General features: G+C 37.6%; 1 protein-coding gene and 1 pseudogene across 3 annotated transcripts; one reads left to right on the top strand and one right to left on the bottom strand.

The window, feature by feature from the left end:
• The first annotated feature begins 6,794 nt into the window (after positions 1-6,794).
• On the top strand, positions 6,795-11,084 carry LOC104596903 (uncharacterized; annotated as a pseudogene). The gene is made up of 2 exons (XR_016076539.1): positions 6,795-9,958; positions 10,494-11,084. The product of XR_016076539.1 is annotated as an uncharacterized LOC104596903 (transcript).
• A 2,138-nt stretch (positions 11,085-13,222) lies between these two features.
• On the bottom strand, positions 13,223-26,518 carry LOC104596778 (Mitochondrial transcription termination factor family protein). 2 transcript variants are annotated; one of them, XM_010258064.3, is made up of 3 exons: positions 26,142-26,518; positions 19,321-19,391; positions 13,223-14,094 (listed from the first exon to the last, which is right to left on the bottom strand). In XM_010258064.3, the coding sequence occupies exons 2-3, from the start codon at positions 19,360-19,362 to the stop codon at positions 13,501-13,503; spliced, it is 636 nt and encodes a 211-aa protein (XP_010256366.1). In that variant the 5' UTR covers positions 19,363-19,391; positions 26,142-26,518; the 3' UTR covers positions 13,223-13,500. The 2 variants fall into 2 exon arrangements, with proteins under 2 accessions (XP_010256366.1, XP_010256365.1); XM_010258063.3 differs by having other exon boundaries at positions 19,321-19,394; positions 26,142-26,517.
• Between the last annotated feature and the right edge of the window lie 1,253 nt (positions 26,519-27,771).

The following is a 27,771-nucleotide window of genomic DNA, read 5'->3' as shown; positions in this document are numbered from 1 at the left end:
TGTGGGCAGATGCAAGATTAGCCCATCAGGCATTATCCTCAATGGTCTTACACTTAACCTCTCAGCCCATAATGATCATACACTGCCCGACAAGAGAGGACCTCTCCCTCGGCTGCAAGGAACAGTGTTGCACTCTCCACTCACATGGATCCCGGGAATTAAAACCTTCTTGCAAACAATTTAGAAACCATATATATATACTTTTATATCTTATATAAAATATATTTTGCAAAACAAATCTCAACGGTTGAAATCGGCTGCCGGCAGTCTTGGTTTCCATCAGTGAGAGTGCATCCCCGATCATTGCCTTTGTCCGACAAAGGGGCTGATCCTGTCACTATGATCACCTACTCAGATGAATTCTCGAACTGTCCCAACATACCCAGGTTTTGACCCCCACTAAGGATCTCACTGATTGGTACATCAAAGATAGCCCAATCCTGTTAGACAGTTTTGTATGCCCTTAGCTTCAATCATTTTGATGTACTTTTGTTATTTAGTGGAAATAAATAAAGTGCATGTTTGATTCATGTTGTTTGGTTTAATTCTGTGTAAAACCCTAAAACTGGACATTTGTAGAGACTCATGTTAGTTTTAAATGTTCACAGCCGTTGGATAAGTCTGGGGAGATTTATCCTGCCAAGGCTGATACTGGTGTGCCACCAAGTGTTGGGATGGCCTGTCTCAGCCATCAGGGTAAGACCCGAGGCACATACAGCATGGGATTACTTGAATCCTTGAACCGGACCAGATTTCCAGTCTTGCCCTGGACCTTGGAGATAGATGGGCAAAACTGGAAAGTTACACCTGACCCTTAGACTCGATTATGACACTTCACTAGGTGCTGGATCAGGCTGCCTTTGATATGCCAATCAGTGAGATCCTTAGTGGGGATCAAAACCTGGGTATGTTGGGGCAGTTTGAGAATTCATCTGAGTGGGTGGTCATAGTGACAGAATCAGCCACTTTGTCGGACAAAGGGTAATGATCGGGAATGCACTCTCTCTGATGGAAACCAAACTGCCGGCAGTTGATTTCAATCGTTGGAATTTTGTTTTTGCAAAATTAATATATTTACATATATATGTACGGTTTCAAAATGTTTGCAAATGGTTTTAATTCCCGGGATCCATGTGAGAGGAGAGTGCGGCACTGTTCCTTGCAGCCGAGGGAGAGGTCCTCTCTTGTCGGGCAGTGCTTGATCATTAAGGGCTGAGAGGTTAAGTGTAAGACCATTTAGGATAATACCTGATGGGCTAATCTTGCACCTACCCACAGTCCCTGGGTTTTTATAAGATGGCTTGGCCCAGGGACCACTTAATGTAAGTGTTGGGCCCATAGGGTTCATACGATGGACTCAAGGGGTTCATTGAGATTTTCAGTGAATTCGGCTGGGCCTTGTATTAAAGGCTGAGCCGAACCCATGTGGCTGGTGTGTAGATCAATGCTTGGGTCCCACACCATACAAAGAAGCCCAACTGGGCAGCAGATTGGAAACTAATTAAACACTGAATACTTAATGGGCCAAAAGCCCATTTCGAGGTGGGCTGATATGATCACCCATCAATGGGGCGAATTTGAGATTGAAGTTAGCAAAAAGGATTGGGCTCTTAGCCTTATCCACTCTTAGAGACCAAATTCAAATCAGATTTGAATCTGGTAACCTCCTGATAAGATCAGGAGTAAGCTAACTCTATCTGGGAAAGGGATTAAGATTATCCCCTATCCAAATACTGATTTGGATTGGGATAACTCCTAATTAGGAGATTTCTTAATCAAGAAGAAAGGAGGAGATTTCGAATGTACCAAGAGAGAAATCAGATTTTGATCCCAAAAGGTTTTGGTAAGCAAGAAGGGTTCCTGCGATTTGAGATTAGATCTCATACTCTCCAGAAAAGAAAACAGTTCAGCCTTTTCGTTTCTAGAGATCTCCTCCTGCCGCCGCCATCTGCATTATTGCAAGATTTGATCTTTGCAGAAAAGAAAGTCAAGAAACCAGTTCTTGACATCAGTCTTGCAAGAAAGACTGAAAGAATTCAGTGTTTAGTACATCCAGGGGATTCTTGCGAAGGATCCAGTGTGTAGGACGCACCCTGCTGGTTCTGTTCCATCCACAGCTGTGTCATCTTCAGCAGGGACAGATCTTGGAGCATTCTTTGGGCGTGAACACCAACTTTGGGAGATACTGCTTCTCCGGATCAGGTATAATCCTCCCATTTATTTTTGGTACAGATCTGGTTTGATTAGGGTTCAAGTAGATCCTTGAATATTGTATTCTAAATTCAGGGAATATGATTCCCAGTTGGGAGAAGGTAGGAAATTTTTGAAATTCGCCCCACCCATTCCGCAACCTTTATGGCGTCCATTAGATGGATCCTATCATTCTTTCAAATCCGACACCTAGTGCAGTATCATAATCGAGTCTAGGGGTCGGGTGTAACTTTCCAGTTTTGCCCATCAATCTCCAAGGTCTAGGGCAATACTGGAAATCTGGTCCAGTTCAAAGATTCAATTAATCATACACTGTATGTGCCTAGGGTCTCACCCTGGCAGTTGAGACAAGCCACCCCAACCGACTTGGTGGCACTACAGTGTCAGCCTTGTCAGGATAGGTCTCCCCAGACCGACCCATTGGCTGTGAACATTCTAAACTAACACGAGTCTCATTAAGTGTCCAGTTTAAGGGTATTACACAGAAACATACCAAGGGAACATGAATCAAATATGTATCTTTATTCATTTACAATAAACTCATAAAGTACATCATTCTGATTGAAGCTAAGGGCATACAAAACTGTCTAGCAATTTCAACTTAGTAAAAACTAATCAGTCGAGATTACAAATTAAAGAACCTTCACTTGGAAAATGGTAATGTTGAGGAGGTAGACAAGAGACTTACTCTAGCAACATCCTTGATTTTCTGGACAATATAAGGCACATAACTCTGAATCTCTCCTATGGTTTTTCCTTGAAAGAATACATAGTTATAGTCATTCCCTCCAATCTCTCCCACTAGTTATAGTCACCAATACCAAATCGCCCAGATTACATAAGCCACACCCATCAAAGTTCAATTTTCTTTTTCCACATTCCACTGCCACCTACACTCATCTTTTTCTTGTATTTTTCTCTATGTTAATTACTTCAAGGTGTCTCTGTGTTTCTAGATGTGCCAAATTCTAGTCATAAATCGTAATCACAGATTCGACCACCATTGGCAATCTGAACTAACCCATAACCAAACCAATAGTGAAGGATGATTGAAAACCATCAGTAGGGAATTAAAATGTACCAACAAATGAAGCATCAACTTGTATAAGTGGGGCTGGCCTCATCACCAATTTGAGGCAGGACTCAATATCATAGTACAAGGATTCATCTATTAGTTCCTGTCTAGAGGCTAGTAGCTAGCCCAAAGAATAGATTGAAGAATTGAAAAAATTTTAGGATCCTAGTCTATGAAAACTAGGTTTTAATTGTTGCGTTGTCAAGCCACTAGTGCTGCAATAATAGAACCAGGACAGCCTGCTTGAATTTTTAAAATGCAGGTCTTAGATAGCTTACCGTTAACATTGCGCTGGATGTGGACCATCTGGTTGTCACTTGATTGGATTTTTGGGGTAAGATAGGAATTTGATTTCCAGGTAAAATTAAGGTTCGGACCATGACAATGAGAATTTTGACGAAATAACTAAATGGCCAATAATAAAAGAGACAAATTTTCTTTTCACAAACTGTTCATTTCCGGTACTAACACTTCTTCAAATATCTAAAAGGCTTGTTTGATCTGACAATTTAGTCTATTATCTTACAAAACCCACACACTTGAAACTTTTGATGCAGCATATTTCAGGACATTAGAAAGTTTGTAGACTTCTAGATTTTATAAAAAACATAGTTCATGGTTAAGTTCTAAACCATTTAGTACTTCAGTAAATTGAAATAAATTAGTAAATCATTAAAACATACTGTTAACAGCATAGAGTGTGGACCTGGTTCATGTTGGGCTCATGTTGAATTCTACACTCTAGAATATAAGAAAGTCAAAATTTATGACACTAATAAATTTCAATGAATCCAACCTATTTTTCAGTATACATACCAATCATATTAAATGAGGTGGTTCAGCCAACAAAAAAAAAAAAGCTTGAATGAGGTAAGTTACTATGTGAAGTTTCCGCATATGTCACAAATTTCACAAAATTTATGTTTTGTTCATGTAATTTAGGTACTATTTGGATAAGCTTTTAATGTAAGCTTTGGCTATGAAGAACAAAATTGAACCAAAATGACTACCATTTTAACAAAAAACAATATGCAGTGGAAAAAAAAAACAATGAGTTTTCTCTAGTAGATATTCATGGTGAAATCAAAGTATTCTATGATAAGATATTTGTTCATATCTACTTTTTACACCCTTGTACTTAAAGTTGTGTTTGGTTGTAGTGCAATTTTATTTGTACTAGTACAAATGATCGGGAGTGCAAATGAAAATAATGCAAATTTTGGTTTAATTTTGTTTCGGGTTTTACTTTATTTTGTTTGAGGTCTTATTTTAATTTATTTGTACTATAATAAAAAAATAAGGTAAACGTTGAAATAAAAATAAATCAGAATTTGCGTTGAAATCATTTGCACTACCATGACTTTGCATCAGTACAAATAAATTTTCATTGCAATCAAACATAACCTAATCTCTAAAGCTTTCTAGATTACCTTGGAAGATGTGAGTTAGTTGTAAAAGTTACAGATTTTGTCAGATAAGGCATTTAGAATTTTTCCTCAGCACAAAAGTGAATCATCCTCTTGTTTTGTTTTTTCTTTCTTTAGTTTCATGTGTGTCTTTGTTAGTGGATTTAGGAAGTGGTTGCAGATTTTGTTCCGATAGATAGTAGAGTTTTAGCTTATTCAAGAAAAAGACCATCTTATCTTGCCATCAACTAAAATTAGCTCAATCAAATTGATCAAGTCAAACGAGGTTTTGGTTCATCATCTTGATTAAAGTTATACTTGTTTTTGCCTTTATTGCAAACAAGTAACACTCTAAAATTTTTGAAAAGATACAGGTACAAAAAACCGATGGAAAAGCTTTGAGATGTATTTAAAAACATTGTCTTTAGAATATTATTTTCCTCCACTCAATTGACTGAGTTTGTTGTTAGGTTACAAGAAAATTCATTCCCAATAAACAATAAAGCCTTGGGTGAGAGTCTACAACCAGTAAAGTTAAAGAATCTCCAAAGAAATTTTTTGCGAAACAATAACAATTCAGATTGGGAGAGACAAGAGTGTTTGTAATGTGAATTTGAATGAAAATTTGTGTATAAGAACTGACATGACTTACTTTGAATGAAAACTTGTGTATAAGAACTGACATGATTTACATCCTTCTATAGATTCTAGAGAGTCACATTGAAAAGTGAATGAGTGTATCTGTTTGAAGAGGCCCTTTATATTGTTATAAATTCAGATTTAGTGATTTTTCATAGTTAGTTAATAATTAATGTTTGTTAAAATTTGAACAATATCTGTTAATCACACCTGACAAGTTATGACCATAGTTAGTTAATAATTAACGATCATGGCTTAGCTTTTTAAAAGTTCAAATGCATCCTTATGTGAAGTTCATATCATATGTAATTTTCCAAATCACTATTTTGTGAATCGAGAATCACAATTTGGGACTTGAAATTTATGATTTGTGATTTTCAAATCGCTTGCAACTTACAATTTGCGATTTATAAATCCGGATCTATGATTTTTGTGCATACTAATTTTGCACAAATTGCAAGTTGCAAATGATTTTTGTGCTTCTCATCACATCACATTATCAATGCACGCCCCACAATACAACTCCATGTTACTAAAAGTATAGTTCCTTCAAGCAAATAAACACGAACTACAGCAAAATGCACCTTTAAAGTGTCTCATTGCATCGTACATACACACCTATGCATACACATGCGCATTATGCAGTAGCAAGTCTTTATACTCTCCTATCATATTTTTAATGAGTATAAATGAGCTATTATTTATAAATCCATAGCAGGTTTTGTAATTTTCTAGTGTGGAACAACGCTTAAAATGAGAGAAAATAAATCAAAACAAAGAGTTCTAGTGAGAGCTTAAAAACCATTTTCTAAAGTGTATGTGTAGGTATGCTCTATGATATAATTAATCAATCAAACGCCATTGAATGAATTTAATAATCTCTAATGAGATTAAAATCAAATAGTGCCATTGTGCTCATCGTTAGTTATGATGGGGTATTCAATAGTTAGGATTGTAAACGGGTCAAGTCTGGGCTGGAATTAACTAAAATCAGAACCAACTCGACATGAAATGTTGACAATTGGGGCCCAATAGGGTCTATAATTTTTGGACTTGAAACTAAACCAATCGATTCTCGGAATAATCAAGTTTGACCCGATAGACCCGATTATAATAAATAAAAAATAAATATTTATGTTTAATATATATTAAATATTCTCTCTCTCTATATATATTATGTATAGTATATATAATTTATTTAATACATTATACATTATATATATATGATAAGTAGAAATAGTTCCAAACCGATAGTAATTGGGGCCCTATATTAATACCTAGAACCAACCCATCAGTTCCAGTTCTTAGAATCAGAACCGGCCCAATCGGGTCAGACCCGAGCGATTCATAGCCCTACTAATAATTCGGCCATTCAGGTCCAGGTGTCCTCATCCTGCTTGAGAATTGTGACATGTACTAACGTCACCTTCACAACGGAAAAAAGATAAGAGAGAAAGAAGGTTTAGAACAGGGTCAGAATTGATGCCAATTCCCGGTCCGCACTTTGCCGAAAAGATAATGGCCTGCCGGTGTCTCTTAACTTCCCCGAAACTTTGCTACATGTTAATATTTGGCCTTGACCATGTGTTATTTTCTCCAATTGGTCGGCAATCCACCCTGGCCTAATTTATGACCCATCATAATGATTCCATTTGAGTGCGAATATACCTTGTCGCTTTTAGTTATAAAAAAATATCAAGATGCCACAATTGTTATGACTCTCCCCACCCCGTAATAATTACAAGTCCTCAGTGGAATGGTATGCAAATGCAATTACGAGTAGGTTGAGTGAAATTTAATTAGAGATCAGAGTGCCGGATTTTAACAGCTCAAGAGTTTCTGTGGAAAGCCCTTGCTTGCATCATCAATGTTCTAAAACCCGGTTTGGAGATTCAACCGTTTTTACATCTGTGAGTCATCGGTTCAACACGTAACAGCAGCTCCGGTTTGTTCTTTTTCTTTGTTAAGACCATATTTACATTTTCTTTTCCAACACGTAACAGCAGGTCCGGTTTGTTCTGGGTCAGTCTCAAGTCTCGATCCAAACCTGGTTATGGCTGACCCAACCAGAACTCCCAATAGGGTCGGGTCAGTGTGGGGTTACTTTACAATTTAACCCGACCCAACCCATTGAAATTCCTACCCGGCTGTGTATAACCCAATTTTACTACTAAATTTTCACACTAAAGTTTTAGTTTCCTTTTTTTTAAGTATAACGTGTATCATATCTGTGAAGCAAAGATAAAGATAGGTGGGAAGACTAGAAGCTTTCCGCTGGTTAACTTTGAATACAGGAAGACTTTGAAAATAGTCAATTCTTACATCCAATACAATGGCAGGGAATGAATAGTTTTTGTTTTTTTTATTTGTTTTCAGCAATCGTTTTCGAAATTAGTTGCTTCTACTGCATGCATATATTCATGGGACAAGAGTCTCTTGGTAGTTGTTTTTTGATAGATATTACACCATCTTGGTGGTTGGTACCAACACACACACAACAGAGCTAATTAAGCAGTGTTCATGGTCATGGCCTCCTCCTTCCTTCCATCCCTTGATTTGGAAACAGTTGTTTGCATGATTTTGCTGGTTTGGGGGTCTAGTAGTGTGAGTGTAGTAGTTGCATTACCTTCTCTATCATTCCAACAAGAAGCCCAGTCTCTTCTCAACTGGAAAGCCAGCCTTTCAGAGGATTCGCAAAGCTATCTGCTGCTTTCGTGGAACATTACCACACATTCAAGCCCATGTGAATGGAGAGGAATATGTTGCAACGAGGCAGGAAGCATTACAAACATATCTTTAGCAAATTACTACTACTTGGAAGGTACGCTTGACAGATTGAACTTCTCCTCCTTTCCAAATCTTGTACATCTCGACCTCAGAAGCCAAATCCTCAAAGGGAACATCCCAGAGAACATCGGGGCTCTTTCAAAATTAGTCTATTTGGATCTGTCATATAATCAATTTGACGGTACCCTTCCCCTTTCTCTGGCAAATCTCACCCAAATTTCACAATTCCGCATGTCTAGAAATCTGCTAACAGGGGAAATTGATCCCAAGTTATTTGGAAACTGGTCCAAACTAACACATCTTGACCTCCCTTACAATCAGTTCACTGGGAATATTCCTTGTGAAGTGGGTATGTTGACCAATCTAAACTACCTAGACCTCTCAAGAAATAATCTAAGTGGCTCAATTCCAAACCAACTTGCAAACTTCTCTGCTTTGCAGCACCTAGACCTCTCAGGAAATAAACTAAGTGGCTCAATTCCAAACCAACTCGCAAACTTCTCTGCTTTGCAGCACCTAGACCTCTCAAGAAATAAACTAAGTGGCTCACTTCCAAACCAACTTGCAAACTTCTCTGCTTTGCAGCACCTAGACCTCTCAAGAAATAAACTAAGTGGCTCAATTCCAAACCAACTTGCAAACTTCTCTGCTTTGCAGCACCTACACCTCTCAAGAAATAAACTAAGTGGCTCAATTCCAAACCAACTTGCAAACTTCTCTGCTTTGCAGCACCTACACCTCTCAAGAAATAAACTAAGTGGCTCAATTCCAAACCAACTTGCAAACTGCTCTGCTTTGCAGTACCTAGACCTCTCAAGAAATAACTATTTGACTGGTGGAATTCCATTACAGATTGGTTACTTAAAAGCCCTCAAATGTCTAGATTTCTCTCATAATAAACTCTCAGGCACCATTCCATCACATAGTTTATACAACTTGCTTTTCATGGACCTATCTTACAATGATTTGGAGGGTCTTGTACCGAATGACTTGGTCGGTACAGTTTTGCAAATTGATCACAACAAAGGTTAATGCGGTGAAACTTGGAACCTTCCTCCATGCAATTCATCTTTTGTACACCCATCCCCTAGACTTGTAAATGCAACAAGCAAAGAAAACGAATCCTTCATCTCTATAAAAATCTCTCTTTTTGTTTCCACATTACTCATATTTGCAATTGTTGGAGTCATCTTCCTTTTCAAACACAAAGCAAGAAATTTACAAACTGAGACAAGAAGAGCAAGAAATGGAGATCTCTTTTCAATTTGGAATTATGATGGAAAGGTCGCATATGAAGACATCATCCAAATAACAGAAGATTTTGACATCAAATACTGCATTGGGACGGGAGGTTATGGTAGTGTTTGCAAGGCAGAGCTGCCCGGCGGTCACGTAGTAGCCTTGAAAAAGCTGCATAGCTTCGAAAGTGAAGACCCAATTTACGCCAAGAGTTTTAGAAATGAAGTGCAGATGTTAACACATGTTCGGCATCGAAACATCGTAAAACTTCATGGGTTCTGTTTTAACAAAAGATGCATGTTTCTGGTTTACGAGTACATGGAAAGAGGAAGTTTGGCATGTCTTCTGGGGAATGATGCAGAGGCAGTGGAATTGGATTGGGTTAAGCGTGTGGATGCTATCAAGGGGATCGCACAAGCTTTGGAATACATGCATCATCATTGCAATCCAGCAATAGTTCATCGAGATGTATCAACCAATAATGTCTTGTTGAATTCAAAGCTCCAAGCAATTGTCTCCGACTTCGGTACAGCTCGACTGCTATATCCTGATTCATCTAACAGAACTTTATTGGTAGGAACTTATGGATATGTCGCTCCAGGTATGTTATAGATATTTTGTCTTTTATATTTAAAGATTTTTCTCAAATCAGGTCTTTGTTCAGCTTCTTTTTCAATTTAATTAGGAAAGTATATTTACAAATTAAAAGATAAAAAAAGGGAAAAATTAGAGAAATATTGTACATGTGATGATCACAAGTTGAGGTACAAGAAATCGGATAGTTAGGTTATAAATTGGAAGCGTCATATGCTATCCATCTGGTAAGAATGACATTAATGAGTCAAGACCGATTCAATGCTCTATGGTATAGTTATTATCAATAATGTCAAAGCACAAACTTCTGGGCTTATACGATGTCTTACCTTCTAAAATCAAAGAAGAGTAACACTTGCTATGAAAAGAGAAAGGATCTGATCACCCATCTATGATGTATGAAAACCAAAAACATTTTTCCAATTGCCTTTAACATGAGCTTTCTTATGAATTTTCAAGATGACACTCAAAATTCATTAATGAACTTGTTTATTTATTATATTATTTATTTACTTATCCAATTTGCGTACTTATTCATACAGAGTTGGCCTATACTATGGAAGTGACTGAAAAATGTGATGTTTATAGCTTTGGAGTGGTGGCACTAGAAATAATAATGGGAAAGCATCCAAGAGAACTCATCTCCACATTATCATCCTCAACTACAAAGGATATATTGCTGAAAGATGTATTAGATCCACGTCTCCCACCACCTTTAGATGAATTGGTTGTTCGGGATGTGACTTTTGTGACAAGCTTGGCACTTACATGCTTACATTCCAATCCAAGGAACCAACCATGCAAAAGGTTAAGCAGGAACTAAGTGGCCACCAGTATTCATTGCCTACTGCCTAAACCCTTCAATGCAATTTCATTATGGCATTTGACTGACCTTGCAATATAAATTTGTGGTTTGATTGGCAACACGTTGTGACATTCAATATCAATGTCTTTGTGAACACATCCCACCTTAAAAGTCCTCTGTTAAATTAATGGAAATATAGGAATGGTTAAGACTTGATCTGGTTTTATGAACTATGGTTTTCATTTTAGTAATTTTCTTTCTCAATTATCTGTCGGTTTCTTTACATTATAATGGCAATCTCAATAAAATGCCTCTATGGACACTGAGCTTTTAACAGCAAAAAGGAGATAAGTCCTTAAAATAAGAAATGCCAAATGCAGCCTAAATGATGGCTATGAGGTTATTTAACCAGGGTGAACATTTTGTTCAGGTGGTTTTGCTGAGGTCTCGAGAAGTAATCTAGCTTGGAGGATCTGATTAGGGGTCCCCAAAGGTTGTTTCTCATGAATATGAATGGATGAAATAATGCTTCCCTTGTCAAAAGAAAAAAAAAAAAAAAAAAAAAAAAAAAAAAAAAAAACACCTTTAAAGTCAAGTACAGTAATAGAGTTTAATAGCTATCGAGCGAAAAACTACCAAACCTTAGGTGCAACCAAGGTTGGGCCGAATTAGCATTTTACATTGCTTCGGGTTCAGGCCTTCAGATCAGGCCCATTCAGATTTTGACAAGAGCCCAACCCAAGCCTGCCCAAGTTGCACCACTAACCACAGCACCGGGCAAACAGGAAGAGTTCAAAACAAGACACCAAGACAAAGGCCAACAATGAGGCATAAAACAGTTGAGTTCTCCATTCTATTTGAGGTTATCATATCATTTCTATAAGATTAATTATTTGATGGGAATGCTCATATTAATAAACCAGAACCTTAACATTTCTATCATTCAATGGCTTGAACATTCATACTACAAAATTACTTCTTTTCTAGTTTTGAGCCAATTAGTGATGAACATAATAAGATTTTTCATGGGTTATTCAGTGGCAAGCAATACTCACATCTGAACATCACTCCTCAAAATAAACACCACAAATGGGCAAAAAGACATTTAGAACTGACTGGCATGGGTTAACGTCTTTGATATAAAAATGCCACCCTAAAGCTTATTTACATATAATAACAATAAGCATAAGCAGATATTACGAAGTCTCAATCACATGAACCATTTCAGTACCAAACTACAGTATTGATTCTCAACTCTTTCCAAATACGTAAAAAAACACAACTAAACTGAAAAAAGGCCCAAGCAGATAGACAGGTACCAGTTGTTTAATAAGACGCATCCAAAAACTTACCTATTGTCATCAAGCAATATTTTCTTTTGTTCCATTATCATCAAGCAATATTGTCACCCGTAAAGCAATCCTCTATCGTACCACACAGCACACACAATTTCCCCAGTAAAGTAAGATTTTTTTAATTTCATCAGTGCAGAATGTCAATTCCTTCATGTTCATCAGAGTACTGTCTTCCAGAATTAGCTTCAAGTAATAAGAGTTGAAAATGAGAAATAAAGACAGTAAAGGAGAGAAAAAAAAAAAGAAACACTCATAAGCCATCCAGAAGCTACATAGCTTAGTTCGTACCTAGAGCTTGATGGATTTTTCTAATTGGGGCTTGGGGGTGGCATAGAGGGTTTTCTATGTAATCGAGTAGGGAATTGTGCTGTTCTCTAGCTGTTGGATCCCCACTACTTTCTTTTCTTTATTGTTTGTTTCTTTCCCTCTTTAAAATAATCAATCCTACCAATTAAAAAGTTCTAAGTAGCCCCCAAAATCCTCCAGAACAAGCATATACAAGTTTAATTTAAGAGTCCCACCATGATGCCAAAAGGGCATGTACCTAAAAAACTAATAACCAATGAACTAGTACCATAGAAATAACCAGTCAACTGGTATTTATCAAAATTCACCAGGGGTGGGGGTTTTGATTGATCAAAGTTCTTCTAGGATCATAGAAATTGCCTTCATTTAATAGAAAAAATAAGCTTCAATTAAATTTGACATGTCAGTAGAAGTAACCCTCATATGTTTTTTGGAGCCATCTTTTTTTGACAGTGCTATTTTATAGAAGTTAGAAACTACATTAACTAAGAGAACAAATTTCTCTAGCAGAAAAAAGAAACCATTAGGAGCATTTCAAGGGTAGTTTGCCTATAAAGTAGGTTGCAATTATGAAATGAAATGGTCTTTCCTCACTGTACCAGTGAGAAGAGTACACGAAACAAAATGGAGGAATTCCAAGTCACCTAACGAAATGGGTAATACTAAAATTTAAAGCCACATGAAAGAAAATACTACAAAGAGAGGACCTAAAGAGTACAACAAAATTTTTATATATACATTAATGATCAAATATATCAATGACCAACCAATCCATAATCATTTTATGCAGACAACTAAGCAAAAGGAAAAAAAAAAGAAAGGTATTATATCTTTTAGCATATTCACCCAAGAGTGAACACAGAACAAATAATCCCAACTGTATTTTCCATGAGCTAGTTTTTACATAATCAAATGATACAACAATACATACATGGAATAGACAAAAATAGTTTTTTCTGAATTCAACTCAACCCCTAAAAAGTGAATACTTTTATAAATTTAGTTATTTTTCAAATGCATCTTAATTGAATGCATACACAAAAATAGGTTACTCGCCTGGCAATTAAAAAAATAATGAGTTAGCTAAAACCGAACCCAGCAGCGAGTGCATTTGGCCATACAATCACCCTTGCAATCCACGTTATAACCCAAAACTCTGGGATTACGGAGAAGAAGGTTTCGAAGAGATTTCCCCTTAATTCCCCATTCCTCCTCCAGAACCCGAACATTAGTCCTCAGCTCATCCTCAACACTGCAACCAAGAACCTCAGGAAATTTCTTAAGTAATTTGCAAAGATCATCATCTGAAAGGCCTAATGTCCTTAGATAATCCAGTATATCATTTACTAGATCAACTTTTGGAACTTCCTTCTCTCTTTCTTCACCCCAATAAGGTGAATGGACTTGGCCAAATGCTTTTCCTAATATCATGTCTTCCTCTTTGTCACTGAATTTGAATGTAGATAGAGCTTGTTTGCATGACTCCCACATCTTCCTCTCTTCATCACCCAAAACTATTGTTTGAGTTTGTGCAGCAGAACATATCGTCCACTTCTTGGATGGAGAAGAGATCAAACCCCTAAATCTCAAGGCATCTGTTTGAGAATTTGATATTACTCCATGTTCTAGATGCAGTTTCAGTTGTGAATATTTTGGAGCATATGTTCTAACATCTGACTGGCAAATGGGAAAGAATGTATAAAAGTTAAGGACAACTGAAGAAACCATATAGCAGTTGGAAAATGTACTTGTGAAAATGGATACATGCAATATGCAAACATGATCAGTACATATATAGGATGAATTTAGCACATGAGGGTGTAATCACTAATATTCTGGTAAATGATGGTCCAGTCCCAATTACCAGCATTATGGCTGGTTCCTAGCATTGGAGTCTCTAGAAGTGAGCTCCAAGGTAGGAAGCAGCATCTCACAAATTGTGAGGCATGTCTTAGACAGATTAGGTGCCAAGAGCCCACCCCAAATGATGTGCAACTGCTAAAAGGCCTTGCTCCTATGCCAGAATAAGAGGGATAATTTGCACTCCTGTATGAACAAGACTGCATAAAGCCAAATGTATGAAATTGATATCGGGGAATGATAGCACACAGTTCTCAGCAAACTTAGCTTTGGACTCATGAATCAGTCCCTAAGCAAGCCATTAATCAGACCTTTCTCTGGAACTCTTAAGTCACAGTCCATTGTCCAGTCCAAACCCATATTCTAGCACATATCCGTACCCAAGCCCATAGCTAGGCCTATACCCAATCTCAAACTCAATCCAAACTGATATCCATGTCCAAATCCAAATGCATTATTCATATCCAAACCCAGATTCATAAGCTATATACCCATATCCAAAACTATATCCATGATCCACCCAACTCATAAATCTTGGTACAAATAAAGAAGTGAATGCACCTTGGAAACTATAGGTTGGCATTTCTTATGACGTTAGTCACCAAGAAATGTACAGAAAGTTGAAATTGTGTTTTATTAGACAGATTCATTAGGAAGGGTCGGACAAGTATGAGAATGTGGGTTTCAGTCTGCAAGTGACCATTTTCCGCCAAAAAAAAAGAGAGAGGTTAATTGTATCTAATGTACTTTATTATTTACCCCCCCCCCTCTCAAAAAAAAAAAAAAATGGATAGTTGGGACATCATTGGGTGATAGCCCTTGCCCTTAAATATGTAGTACGGATCATAGTTATCAAGGCAATGCCTAGGTGATAAAGTGCCCGTGGAGTGTCATCTTACTTAAGTGCCTAGCTATTTACTAAATGGCACTGCAAAATACTTCCTATTTTTTGAGATTATAATAATAAAATAAACATTATTACATTCAATTATTCATTTGTGGGTTTATATTGTTGGAGGCATAGTTTTCAAGGCACCAAGGCGAGGCTAGGCGACAAGAGGGCACCTTGTCCCCTAGTCACCTAGGCAGATGCCTAGGTGACACCTAGGCAATGGATTTTTAAGTAAAGCCATATATCCTAGGGTAGTTTCCTAGGTTTCATAACCATGTTTCCTTAATAATTATCCATAATTTTCATATGAGAATTATAAATTTCATGTTTAAGTCTAGAAAATCAACATTTTATGAGAAGAAAAAGAACAAAGGAAAGAAAATTATATATATAAATATATATATGCATGTATAGGGGATGAACCCCTACTTCTGTTATAGGAAAAGAAGAAAAGAAAAGGTGGAAGAAGAAAATGTGTTGATTAGACAAAATTTTAAGTTCTTCCCTTGCTTATTGGTTCAGGTTTTGAAATCTTTGAGGGTTCAATCAAGGATCAAATTTTCGATAAGATGTGCCCCATATCGGGTGTATTGTATTTGTTAGACAGTTTTTGTATGCCCTTAGCTTCAATCAGAATGATGTACATTATGAGTTTATTGTAAATGAATAAAGTACATATTTGATTCATGTTCCTTTGGTATGTTTCTGTGTAATACCCTTAAACTGAACACTTAATGAGACTCATGTTAGTTTAGAATGTTCACAGCCAGTGGGTCGGTCTAGGGAGACCTATCCTGATAAGGCTGACATTGATGTGCCACCAAGTCGGTTGGGGTGGCCTGTCTCAGCCGCCAGGGTGAGACCCAAGGCACATGCAGTGTAGGATTAATTGAATCTTTGAACCGGATCAAATTTCCAGTATTGCCTTGGACCTTGGAGATTAATGGGCAAAACTGGAAAGTTACAGCCGACCCCTAGACTCGATTATGATACTGCACTAGGTGTCAGATTGGGCTGTCTTTGATGTACCAATCAGTGAGATCCTTAGCGGAGGTCAAAACCTGGGTATGTTGGGATAGTCTGAGAATTCATCTGAGTGAGTGATCATGGTGACAGGATCAGCCCCTTTGTCGGACAAAGGCAATGATCGGGGATGCACTCACTGATGGAAGCCAAGACTGCCGGCAGCCGATTTCAGTCGTTGAGATTTGTTTTGCAAAATATATTTTATATGAGATATAAAAGTATATATATATATATATATTACGGTTTCCAAAATGTTTGCAAGAAGGTTTTAATTCCTGAGATCCATATAAGCAGAGAGTGCAACACTGTTCCTTGTAGCCGAGGGAGAGGTCCTCTCTTGTCGAGCAGTGTTTGATCATTATAGGCTGAGAGGTTAAGTGTAAGACCATTGAGGATAATGCCTGATGGGCTAATCTTGCATCTGCCCACAGTCCCTGGGTGTTACAAGGTGGCTTGGCCCAGGGACCACTTAGGGTAAGTGTTGGGCCCATAGAGCCCATGTGATGGGTTTCAGGGGTGCACTATCCATAACAGTGTATTCGGCCAGGCCTTATAACAAAGGCTGAGCCGAATCCATGTGGCTGATGTATAGATCAATGCTTGGGTCCCACGCCATACGAGGAAGCCCAACTGGGCAGCAGTTAGAAAGGATAAGTGAGCACATGACCTTAATGGGCCTAAAGCCCATTTCGAACTGGGCTATTTTAATTAGTTAAATTTGGGGCGAATTCTGGGATGGATTAGCAGATATGATAGGGTCTTAACCCTATCCACTCAGAGAATCCAGATCTGAATGTGATTTAGATCTGGAAACCTCCTAATGAGATTAGGAGAAGGCTGATCTAATCTGCAGATAAGATAAGGGTTTATCCTTATCACCTAAAGGGATGTCTGATCCAAATATGATTTGGATCAACAACTCCTAATGGGATTAGGAGCTGATCCTTTAAGGCTACAAGGAAGGGGCGACAGCCTTTAGATCATCACAAGATCATCAGATCACTACAAGTCTTTAGAGCTGAAATCACAGAAGAGAGAATTGAGCATACCTGCGAAAATTCTCTCTTGCCGCCTCCTTCCTGCCGCCGCCTCACCTGCCAGTTCGACCTCCTTTTCAGTGGGAGAAATCAAGATTCGATCTTGATATCAGTTCCTTGTGAAGGGACTGATAGGAAGCTGTGCTCACGTGCCATCCTGCTATTTCTTGCGAAGGACTAGATTCTTGGAGAAGAACACTGCTGATTCTGCTCCATCCTACACTGTCTTCAGTGGGAACAATCTTTGGATCCTTCCTTGGGTGTGAACACCTTCGTTGGGAGATATTATTTCTCCGTATCAGGTATAATCCTCTCCCACTGCTTTTGTTCAGATCTGGTTCAGTTTATGGTTCAAGATTGATCCTTGAAATTCGCCCACCTTATTCCGCAAGATTTGGGCATCCATACGATGGATTTCTCATCCCTTCAGTATTGTATCTTTGGGGACCCATTTTTTAAATTATATATACTTAAAAATGAAATTGAAAACCAAAGAAATAAAAAAAGGGGGGAGTATCGTTATAAGTACCAATACACAGAGGTGTATCAATACTTTGAACAATAGTTAGCAATGTTTGTGTTGATTAAACCCTAACAAATAAGAAAATAATAAAAAGAAACTAGTATATAAACACATAAAATGAATATTCTAGTTTAATAATGTCTATTTTATAATTATAATGTCAAAAAACTAAAAATACAAAAAAGTATTTTATAACACAGTGCACAAAACTGCTTGGCGACTGAGCGAGGCAAGCCTCCAAGGGTGCCTTGTCACTAGAGATGGCAAATTTCCCCACAAAACCAAGTACCCAATCCGACCCGCCCCGAACAGGGCAGATTTTCTCCAATCATAAATGGGAACGGGTCAGGTTCGGGGATTTTTCTTTTGCCCCGGACCGGTTGGTTCTTGTGGCACCACATTCAGGAATCTAGCACTTTGCTTGCAAAAATGAACATCTTGCTCAGATCGTTTCAAAGATCTGAAAACTCATAGGCCTTGTGAGTTTCTTGGGCTTGTCTGATGTACCTCACTTGGCTTTTGAGTCTATTGTTTTTGTCCTGTTGTTGTAAGGCCTGAAGTGGATCCTTTTGCTTTCGAAGGACTAGTTGAACTTTTTTTATCTAGTTTGATTGTTTTTAATAAAGTTTTTCTATCATTATTTACTCAAACAAAATCATATTAAATTAGGATAAACTAAAGGTAAGATAATACCACTACTTTAGAAGTTTGGGAATTAATGAGGCTGACAAATATATCTATACTACTAATAAAAGAGCGAATAGCCCCATTATTTGGACTTTTCATTAGACATTTTTACCCCTTGTCTAAGCAACATACAACGGACATAAAAAAGGGCATATATGTCCTTTACTCTCACTCCAAAAACTGCCCACTTATAATTATTCAAAAACTGTCCACTTACAACAGTTAAAAAACTGATTGCTTATAACTGTTCAAAAACTTCCATGAATTGTAAATAGTTTTGTCTTGGAGATACTGTCACGTGCAAATGCACATACATGTTTACTAGTTATATTCTAGTAACTCAATTTAACCAACTTATTAAGAATTTATAAGGAAAAAGAAAAAAAAATCAAAAAAGAACAAAATCATATACTACATTTATATTTATCATTGCATCTGTATTTTATTACATGTATGGGATTATTGTGTATTTTAATAAATTATATAATAAATAAAAATGATAACCAAATTATATTTAAAAAAACCTATTACCAAATGCATGTCCCTGGCATCCAGGGGTCTTAGGAGTGCAGCAGTAGATATAGACATAACCTCTTGTGTGTTTTGTATGAAATGGCCACTCTCAGACTCAGACCTGCACTTTTATGCTTATCATACCAAGATTTTACCATCACACCAAGCAATGCCCCCAAACCAGCCAAATTTCCTTTGAGAAATGCTATTTATAGAATTTCCCAAAATGAGAACCAAAGTTCTGTTAATGAACATATGAAATTATTCTAGAACATGAAAATGGGTTTGCCATACAACTCAAGTGAAGTGGTAGTAGTAATTAACAAATAATGCAGAGAGATTGTATGTATAAAGAAGAGACATACAATAGAAAAGGAACAGTATGTTGTAGATTCAAAGGTCAGCATAGGTTAACCAAATGATTTACCCAGTACCCCTGCTGCCAGAAAGTACCACAGAAAAAAAAAAGAATGTTAAAAATAAAAGAAACGAAGTACATATTAGAAGAAATAAACAGTCTATGAGGTGAAGAATGAAAGCAAGAGTAAATTATATAAGCATGGTTGTGATTTTCTGAAAATGTAAAGAAGACATCATAGACCTACAGATTTTAAAACTCCATTTCATAAACTTCCATTCACCCCACCCCAAATTCCTTTCTAAATTGTGTCATTTGATAACAGCTGAAATAGATGAACTTGATGAGTTATTGCTTTGTCTTTTAGAGAATGTAGATTTTTTGCCCATTCTAACCCCACATTCTCAGTAAACAACACTGTATCATCAGAAAATTTGAAGGTTAATCTTTGTAGAGATGTAGAACAAGAATGTGGTTCCCAATGCTGCATGTCTATTTATATTGCTGTTAGTATGTTAGATGGATTAGTTGGTAGTTATTTTCTGTTATTTATAGCTTATGTAAGCAGTAGGGGTAATACTGGTCTTTTACCTTGTTTTAAATCATTAATATAAATAGTTGAATGGGGCGACAATCACAGTTATGACCCACACTCTTCTCTGAATCTTTTCTCTTCGTGTTCTCTCTTCTTCTTCTCCTCTTCTTCTCTTCTTCTTCTTTTATTCTCTGCATTATTTCTTGTTTAATTCAGATCTAAACTAAGACTGATTGCAGTCTTACTAGACAAAAGTCAGAGGAATGCACAAACTTACAGAAAACAGGTTGAGACCAATAGGGTTTTAGAATTCCTAGCTAGTCTGAATTTAGAATATGATATTGTGAGGCAACAACTCCTTACCAGAGAAAGTGTGACCATGTCTCAATCATATTCTTTAGTACACAGTGAGGAAAGTAGGAGAAAAGTTATGTTGCAATATCAACCTATGGAATCAGTTTTAGCAGTAGTGAAACCAAAGTTTGGGGATGACAAGGAAAGGGATATGAAGGAGGAGGATAAGAGGGAGTTAGTATGTGAACATTGCAAGAAACCGAAGCATACCAAAGACACATGTTGGAAGTTATATCCACATCTAATTCCAGCAAAGCTTAAAAACAAAAAGGGGAATGTCAGTGTGGCTATCACTACTGATGGTGCACCATCATCTAGCACAAGAGCCACATCCCTAGACACTTTGGCTGTTTTCTGAGCAACTCTGACTCAGTTGGAAAGTGAAGTTGGCACTTCAGCATCCTCATCTCAACCACCAGTTACAACATCTACTACTCCCACTTCAGCATTTGTTCATTTAGGTATAAGGGCTTCAGCATATCATGCCATAGCCCCAGGTAACAATAAACCTTGTTGGGTTATAGATTCAGGTGCATCTGACCACATGACTGGCTTGTCCTCACTGTTTATTACTTATTGTTTATCCTTTGGCAAACACAAAGTGTCTATTGTTGATGGCTCCTTTGTTCCAATTTCTACCAAGGCCACAAGGGAGACATTAAATTGTCTAATGCCATCTCCATGTCTGAGTTGCATGTTCCTAAACTTAGTACTAACCTATTTTCAATTAGTAGTGTCACAAAAAGTCAAAACTATTCAGTGATTTCTTTCTTGATCGATGTGTTTTTCAGGATCTGGAGACGGGGAAGGTAATTGGGATTGGCCGTGAGATGAATGGATTCTACCTATTTGGAGGGAATTCACATGGGGAAGATAGAGAAGTTGGGAGGCTTTGTTTCTCAGTCTATGAGTCAAGTTATGCTTTGGCATAATCGACTAGGTCATTTTTCGTTTAGGTCTTTGAAGAGTTTATTTCCCAGCTTGTTTGAGTCAGTCCAGATGTCTAGTTTAAAATGTGAAAGTTGTGAACTTGCAAAGTATTGTAGAACAACATATTCTTTGAGCAATAAAAGAAGTAGCACTCCTTTTGAAATTGTGCATATTGATGTTTGGGGACCATATCGCATCACTACTATGGGGGGGATACAAATATTTCTTGTTGTTTGTTGATGACTATACACGCTTTTCATGGGTTTACCTTATGCGTTCTCAAGATGAGGTTCCTACCTTCACTTGGATCTTCTATCAGATGGTTTTGACCTAATTTGGGGACAAAATCAAAATTTTCAGATCCGTCAATGCTAAAGAGTGTTTTGCAAAACCATTGGCTTCATATTTCCTTGACCATGGAGTCATTCATCAGAGCACCTGTTCGCATACACCTCAGCAAAATGGGGTTGCTGAGAGGAAGAATAGGCATATATTGGAGGTGGCTAGAAGCATTATGCTCAACTCCAATGTACCTATACATTTTTGGGGAGATGTTATTCATACAGCTATGTATCTCATCAACCGAGTTCCTTCATGGGTCCTAGACATGAAAGTTCCATTTACCCTATTATATCTTGATAAGGAGATGCTTACTATTCTCCTTAAGACTTTTGGATGTACTTTCTTTGTTCAGATCCTTAGGCCTCATCATTCCAAATTTGATCCTAAAGTCTCAAAATGCATTTTCCTTGGGTATGTGCAAACTCAAAAGGGATATTGCTGCTATGAACCTATCTCTGGGAAATTATTTATTTCTATGGATGTCATATTCTTTGAGGATGTACCCTATTATCCTAGAGTTTCATTTCAAGGGAAAAGTAGTGAGATGGGGCCTCATTCATCAAAAATTCTATTACCTATCCCAATCACTGAAGGTGAGTGTAGTGAGGAGGGTTATCAAAGGTGTCAAGATTTAAGGGTGTATCACAAGCGGTGGAGGCAAGTTGATTTCGGTCATCAGCAGTCCAGGTCAACTCCAATTTCCTCTATGGCTCCAGATCCAAGTACCATAGTTCCTTTATCCCCCACTATAGATGAAATACCTTCCATTGTTGAGCCTTTTCCTTCTCCATTGGATGATCTTGATCTTCCAATTGCAGTCCGTAAGGGAAGCGCCATTGCACCTCATCTACAGCTCATTGTATTTCCCAGTTTCTATCTTATGATCATTTGTCTCCATCCTACAAGTCATTTTTGGCATCTATTGCTGCTATTTCCATTCCAAGAACAAAAAGGAAAAATTATACTTGTGCCCAAAACATTGATTCCCTCACAACTCCTTGCTTAGCTAATCCATCCGCAAAGGAGTTAGCTAACATATTCACCCAGCTAACCTTAACTTCCATCTCCTGAACCAGCCACCTAAACTTTCTCCTCTCATTACTGTACATCCATAGACTGCTATTTTCTTTATTCAACCACCCTAACACCACCTCTGAATCCCCTTCAATGAAGGTAAAAATGGATGCTCTTCTAAAAAACAATACATGGGAGTTAGTTGATTAGCCTAAAGGGAAGAAACCAGTTCGGTGTAGATGAGTGTTTATAGTGAAATATAATGTTGACGGTTCCATTGAAAGGTATAAGGTCAAATTAGTTGCAAAGGGGTTACATAGACATATGGCATAGACTATTTGGAGACTTTTGCACCAGTAACAAAGATGAACACCATGAAAGTTTTACTATCCATTGCATCCAATTTCTTATGGCCATTGTTTCAGATGGATGTTAAAAACACCTTCCTCAATGGTGATTTGCAAGAAGAGGTATACATGGAGTTACCTCCTGAATTCTATAGTGTAGAAGCAGGGCAAAAGGTCCATCGACTTAATAAGGCCTTAAATGGACTGAAGTAGTCTCCCAGAGCCTGGTTTGATAGATTTAGATAGGACCTTGAAAAATTCGGTTATGTGCAAGCCCAATCAGGTCACACCCTTTTATTAAGAAAATGGATTCCTCCTTAACTCTACTTGCTGTATATGTGGATGATATTGTAGTGACAAAGAGTGATACCTATGAGATTGACTCTCTTAAGGAGCTACTTCATCAAGAATTTGAGGTCAAAAGACTTGGGAATATTTTGGGCATTGAAGTAGCACGGTCTAAACATGGGATTTTTGTTTCCCAAAGGAAATATGTTCTTGATCTTTTGGAAGAAACTAGGAAGCTAGGTGTTAAACCTGCTGGCACACCTATTGAACAAAATCATAAGATCAGTGCAGAAGATGGAGAGCCACTAAAAGATAAAGTTATGTTTCAATAGTTGGTTGGGAAACTACTCTATCTTTGCCTCACATAACTAGACATTTCTTATGCAATCAATGTTGTTAGCCAGTATATGCATTCCCCCAGAACCACTCACCTACTCTGCAGTTGAAAGGATATTGGCTTATTTGAAGAGATGTCCAGACAGAGGTATACTCTTCAAAGATAATGGAAACATGAAAATAGAAGTTTACAAAGATGCTAATTGGGCTGAGTGTGTTGATAATAGGAGATCTACCTCTTGGTATTGTGCTTTTGTAGGAAGAAATATTGTCTCTTGGAGAAGTAAAAAACAAAATGTTATTGCTCACTAAAGTGCTGAAACTGAATACAGATCCATGGCAAATGGTGTGGATGAACTGTTATGGTTGAGATCTCTATTTGAGAATCTAGGTGTTGCTTATGAGAAGCCCTTGATGTTGAATTGTGATAATCAGGCAGCTACTAACATTGCCCATAATCTAATACAACATGACAAGACTAAGCATATTGAAGCGGATCGACACTTTATCAAAGAGAGAGTTGCTTCCTAAGAAGCATGTCTTCCATATATCACCTCCAATATGCAGCTTGCAGATCTCTTCACTAAGGCGGTTACAAAGACCAAACTAGAGACCGACTTATGCAAGTTGGGAATGAATAATATCTACTCCCAAATTGAGGGGAGTGTAGAGATGTAGAACAATAATGTGGTCCCCATTGTTGCATGTCTATTTATATTGTTGTTAGCATGTTAGCTGGATTAGTTGGTAGTTATTTTCTGTTATTTATAGCTTATGTAAGCAGTAGGGGTAATACTGGTTTTTTACCTTGTTTTAAATCATTAATATAAATAGTCGAGTGGGGTGACAATCTCAGTTATGACCCACACTCTTCTCTGAATCTTTTCTCCTCTTCATGTTCTCTCTTCTTCTTCTCCTCTTCTTCTCTTCTTCTTCTTTTATTCTCTGCATTATTTCTTGTTTAATCCAGATCTAAACTAAGACTGATTGCAGTCTTACTAGACAACTATTGATAAGAGTTGCTTTAAAAGAATAAATTTGAGTTAAGAAGAGATAGGTAAATTTGCTGCAACTTTGGGGTGTTCAACTACTAGGTGCCCAATGAAATATCTAGCACTCCCATTAGGAGGCAACCTAGTGTAGCAGCTTCTGGGGTCCCATCATAGAAAGATGTGCAAAATAAATTAACCACTTGGAAGGGAGAATGTCTCCTTGGGAGGTAGGATTACCTTAATCAATTCAATCTTATCTGGCCTACAATCCTTCAATTTTCAAGATGACAGTTGTAGTATTCAAAAGGTTCGAGAAGATCATGAGTGACTTCTTATGGGAGCATAGAGAATCTAAGAGGGATCATATGTTGGATTGGAGAACTGTGCTCAGGGGGGTCTAGGTATGGGTGGATTGAGGGAAAGGAACTCAACATTCTTAAGTAAACGGTTATGGAGATTTCCAATTGATTTGGATAATCTATGGTTATGAAAAGCTATTTGCAGGTTTACAAAAGCCTATGTTTCTAGCCTAAAGAGGCAATTCTTAACCCCATTGAGGTAAACATGGAAGCAGAATCAAGTTGTTAATAGTATGTTCTCTTAGAAACACTTCATCAAGATTGTACAGGCAGTAACTTATCCACTTGAGCACCAGCACTTTGGTATCATGGCACAGATCTTTTCTGGTGGATCCCTAGCACAACTCTTTTCTCGAAAATATTCCATTGGTCGGATCAGAAAACTTCTGCAGATCTTTCATCAGACATAAGTTTGAACAGGGATGCAAGGATAGCATTGTTATAATGCATATAGGATACACCATATCAATTTGAACAGGGAGGTTAGGTTAGAATTACAATTGTCAGTTGAGATAAAAATTGGGGTTAAAACAAAAGTCAGTTTATCTTTTATCTCTCGTGAATATTCTATTGATATCTTTTGCTATCACTCAATTCAGGTGAGTGCAATCTTTTAGTTCTCTGAAACGTAGCAAGGATCAGTAGACTTAAAACGTTATTTCAAACTTAACTCATAAAAGGAACACTATCAAAAATTCAAAATACAGGTGTCTACTAAACCAACGGAAAAACCTCTGCACCAAAGTTCAAGTTATCAGTTTATCACAAATAAAACCTAGCATAAGTACATCATCTTTGGATGAAATAATGCCCAAAGAAATGAAACCTTGAGACTGAGGAGATTGTGCAAAATCATCCACATCATATAAGAATATCCAGAATTCCTTGAAGCAGATAAAGGCAAAAATATGGCTATATGTACCATAGACATAGATATAGAAATAGTTATTTGTGTACTAGGTGGATAGCGGAAACTCTACCCTCATAAGAATTACTAAAGTCTCCTATAGACTGTAGGAAGTGACAACCTTGCTGCACCACCAGGTGTTATCGGCATTGCCATAGAAAAAAGGTGATTTTTAATCTCCTAGAGAGCTGTGAGCATCACCCAAGACATACAACCAAAGGAAAATAACAGTTCAGGTTTATGTCGAATTGCCATCCCTCCTTTATTGGTGAACAAGGAGCCACTTGTTTTCGAGTTATTCCAGTATTAATTAACAAAGTACTCACAAAAACTAAATTGGGGAAATAAATAAAAATATGATAAAAAGAGAAAGCCAATTAAAGTCATCTACAAATGCAAGTCGAAGGAATAGATAGATCAGTACCTAGATAGACAGTTGTTTCCTGCCACCACCACTGATTACGGAAGAGCGGAAGTAACAGAGAGAGGAATTGGTGAAAAACGAACAAACCCTTTGTTTTTCTGATTTTCTCTTCTTTATATAGAGCAATGAATAGAACGACTGGTTGATTCGTTACCACACCAGATGGGGGCTCTCAGGACCAGGAAGGAGATGGTGGGTCCTACTAATAACTGTCCACTAGCTCAGCTCTTCCAGGAGATGAGGAGGTAAGGAAGAAGCAAGAAACCATTGGAAGCCCGATTCCCGTCCTTTGGATCCACTCAATAGGCAACTGTTTGTCCGTTGGACGGTTGGATACCGCGCCTTCTGTCTTGCGAATTACGCTTCACTACTTTATGCTGTGTTTGGTTCGAAGGAAAAATGTATATAGGTTTCCTACCTTTCCCTACCTTTATCCACTTTATAGGAACTGTTAGTGACACGGGCCGAATTGGATGGGCTTAGTTTGGACCATTAGTACCTGAACTGTTAGATTCGGCCTTGTTTCATGCTTGGGCCAGCTTCCAACTTTCAAGTATATTTGCTTTTAGTGCTTGTTTGGCATTACATGAACTGAGAAATCCAAAAAGCTACGAAGCAATATTTGATAAAAACTGAAAGTGGACCAAAAAATTGACTTTTGGAGAAGTTATCTTAATTCTTAAGTGGCTTCTCCTAAGTGGCTCAATCAACACAAAAGCCCTCCCAAACGGGCTTTTAGACAGCTACCCAGCCTTGCCTAGGTCAAACACCCAACAAGGATAGCCAGTTTATACTCTCTTGCCCAAAGATTCAGGGAAGTGGGAACAACTGTTCAATTGCCTTAATCTAGAGGTTGATTGGGTAAGAAACTATCACCTACAATCCACTAGTTTGAAGGGATTCTTAACCATCCGGACCAACAATTGGCTTGCTTGGGGCATTGACTTGGGCAAATCTTGGGCTTATATTCAACTGAAGTCCAGGACATATAAATGTCCCCCTGTCTTGTAACAATGCCCCAGAATCCAATAAATGACAAAAATATGAATGATTTATATAGGAGCAATAAGGTCAGTTCAGTTCAGCCATCGGCATGACTCTCACTCAAATGATGGAATGGCACCTTTGGTGCTGTCAGTGGGTTGGATTAAGTGGTAAACCCTCACTAGTCCTAACATATAGGATTAGGGTTGGGTTAGATTTAAGGATTTCTAACAGATAAGGACAACTTTTTGTCCTTAATATTAATAAAAAATAATATTTTTATATAATAATTAAAATGAAATAGCTTTTTTGGAAAAAAAAATATCAAGAAAGGGTAGTGGATATTGTTGCTCGTCTTCCTCCTCTACCTTTGTATTCATGCGAATGGAAAATGGTTTCTTGATCACCATGTCCATCTAAACTACCATGGTATGTTAAGGTCATCGGTGGCAACTATGACCGGATCCTTAGGAGAAATCATGTTAGGTAAAATCATAGGTGGCATAATGGAATGTCTTCTTGCTTCTATAGTCAAAGTGACGTCAACAACCTCAGGATCCCAGTCAACCTCAAACCCAAACTCTCTCTCTCTCTCTCCCCCCCCCCCTTGTGTAAAACTTATTTCTATAACTATAATGGCTCCAGC

The sequence above is a fragment of the Nelumbo nucifera genome, chromosome 5 (genome assembly GCF_055504915.1).
Source record: "Nelumbo nucifera cultivar China Antique chromosome 5, China Antique-T2T, whole genome shotgun sequence".
Taxonomy (NCBI): Eukaryota; Viridiplantae; Streptophyta; class Magnoliopsida; order Proteales; family Nelumbonaceae; genus Nelumbo; species Nelumbo nucifera.
This window is presented reverse-complemented; position numbering and strand designations above follow the sequence as displayed.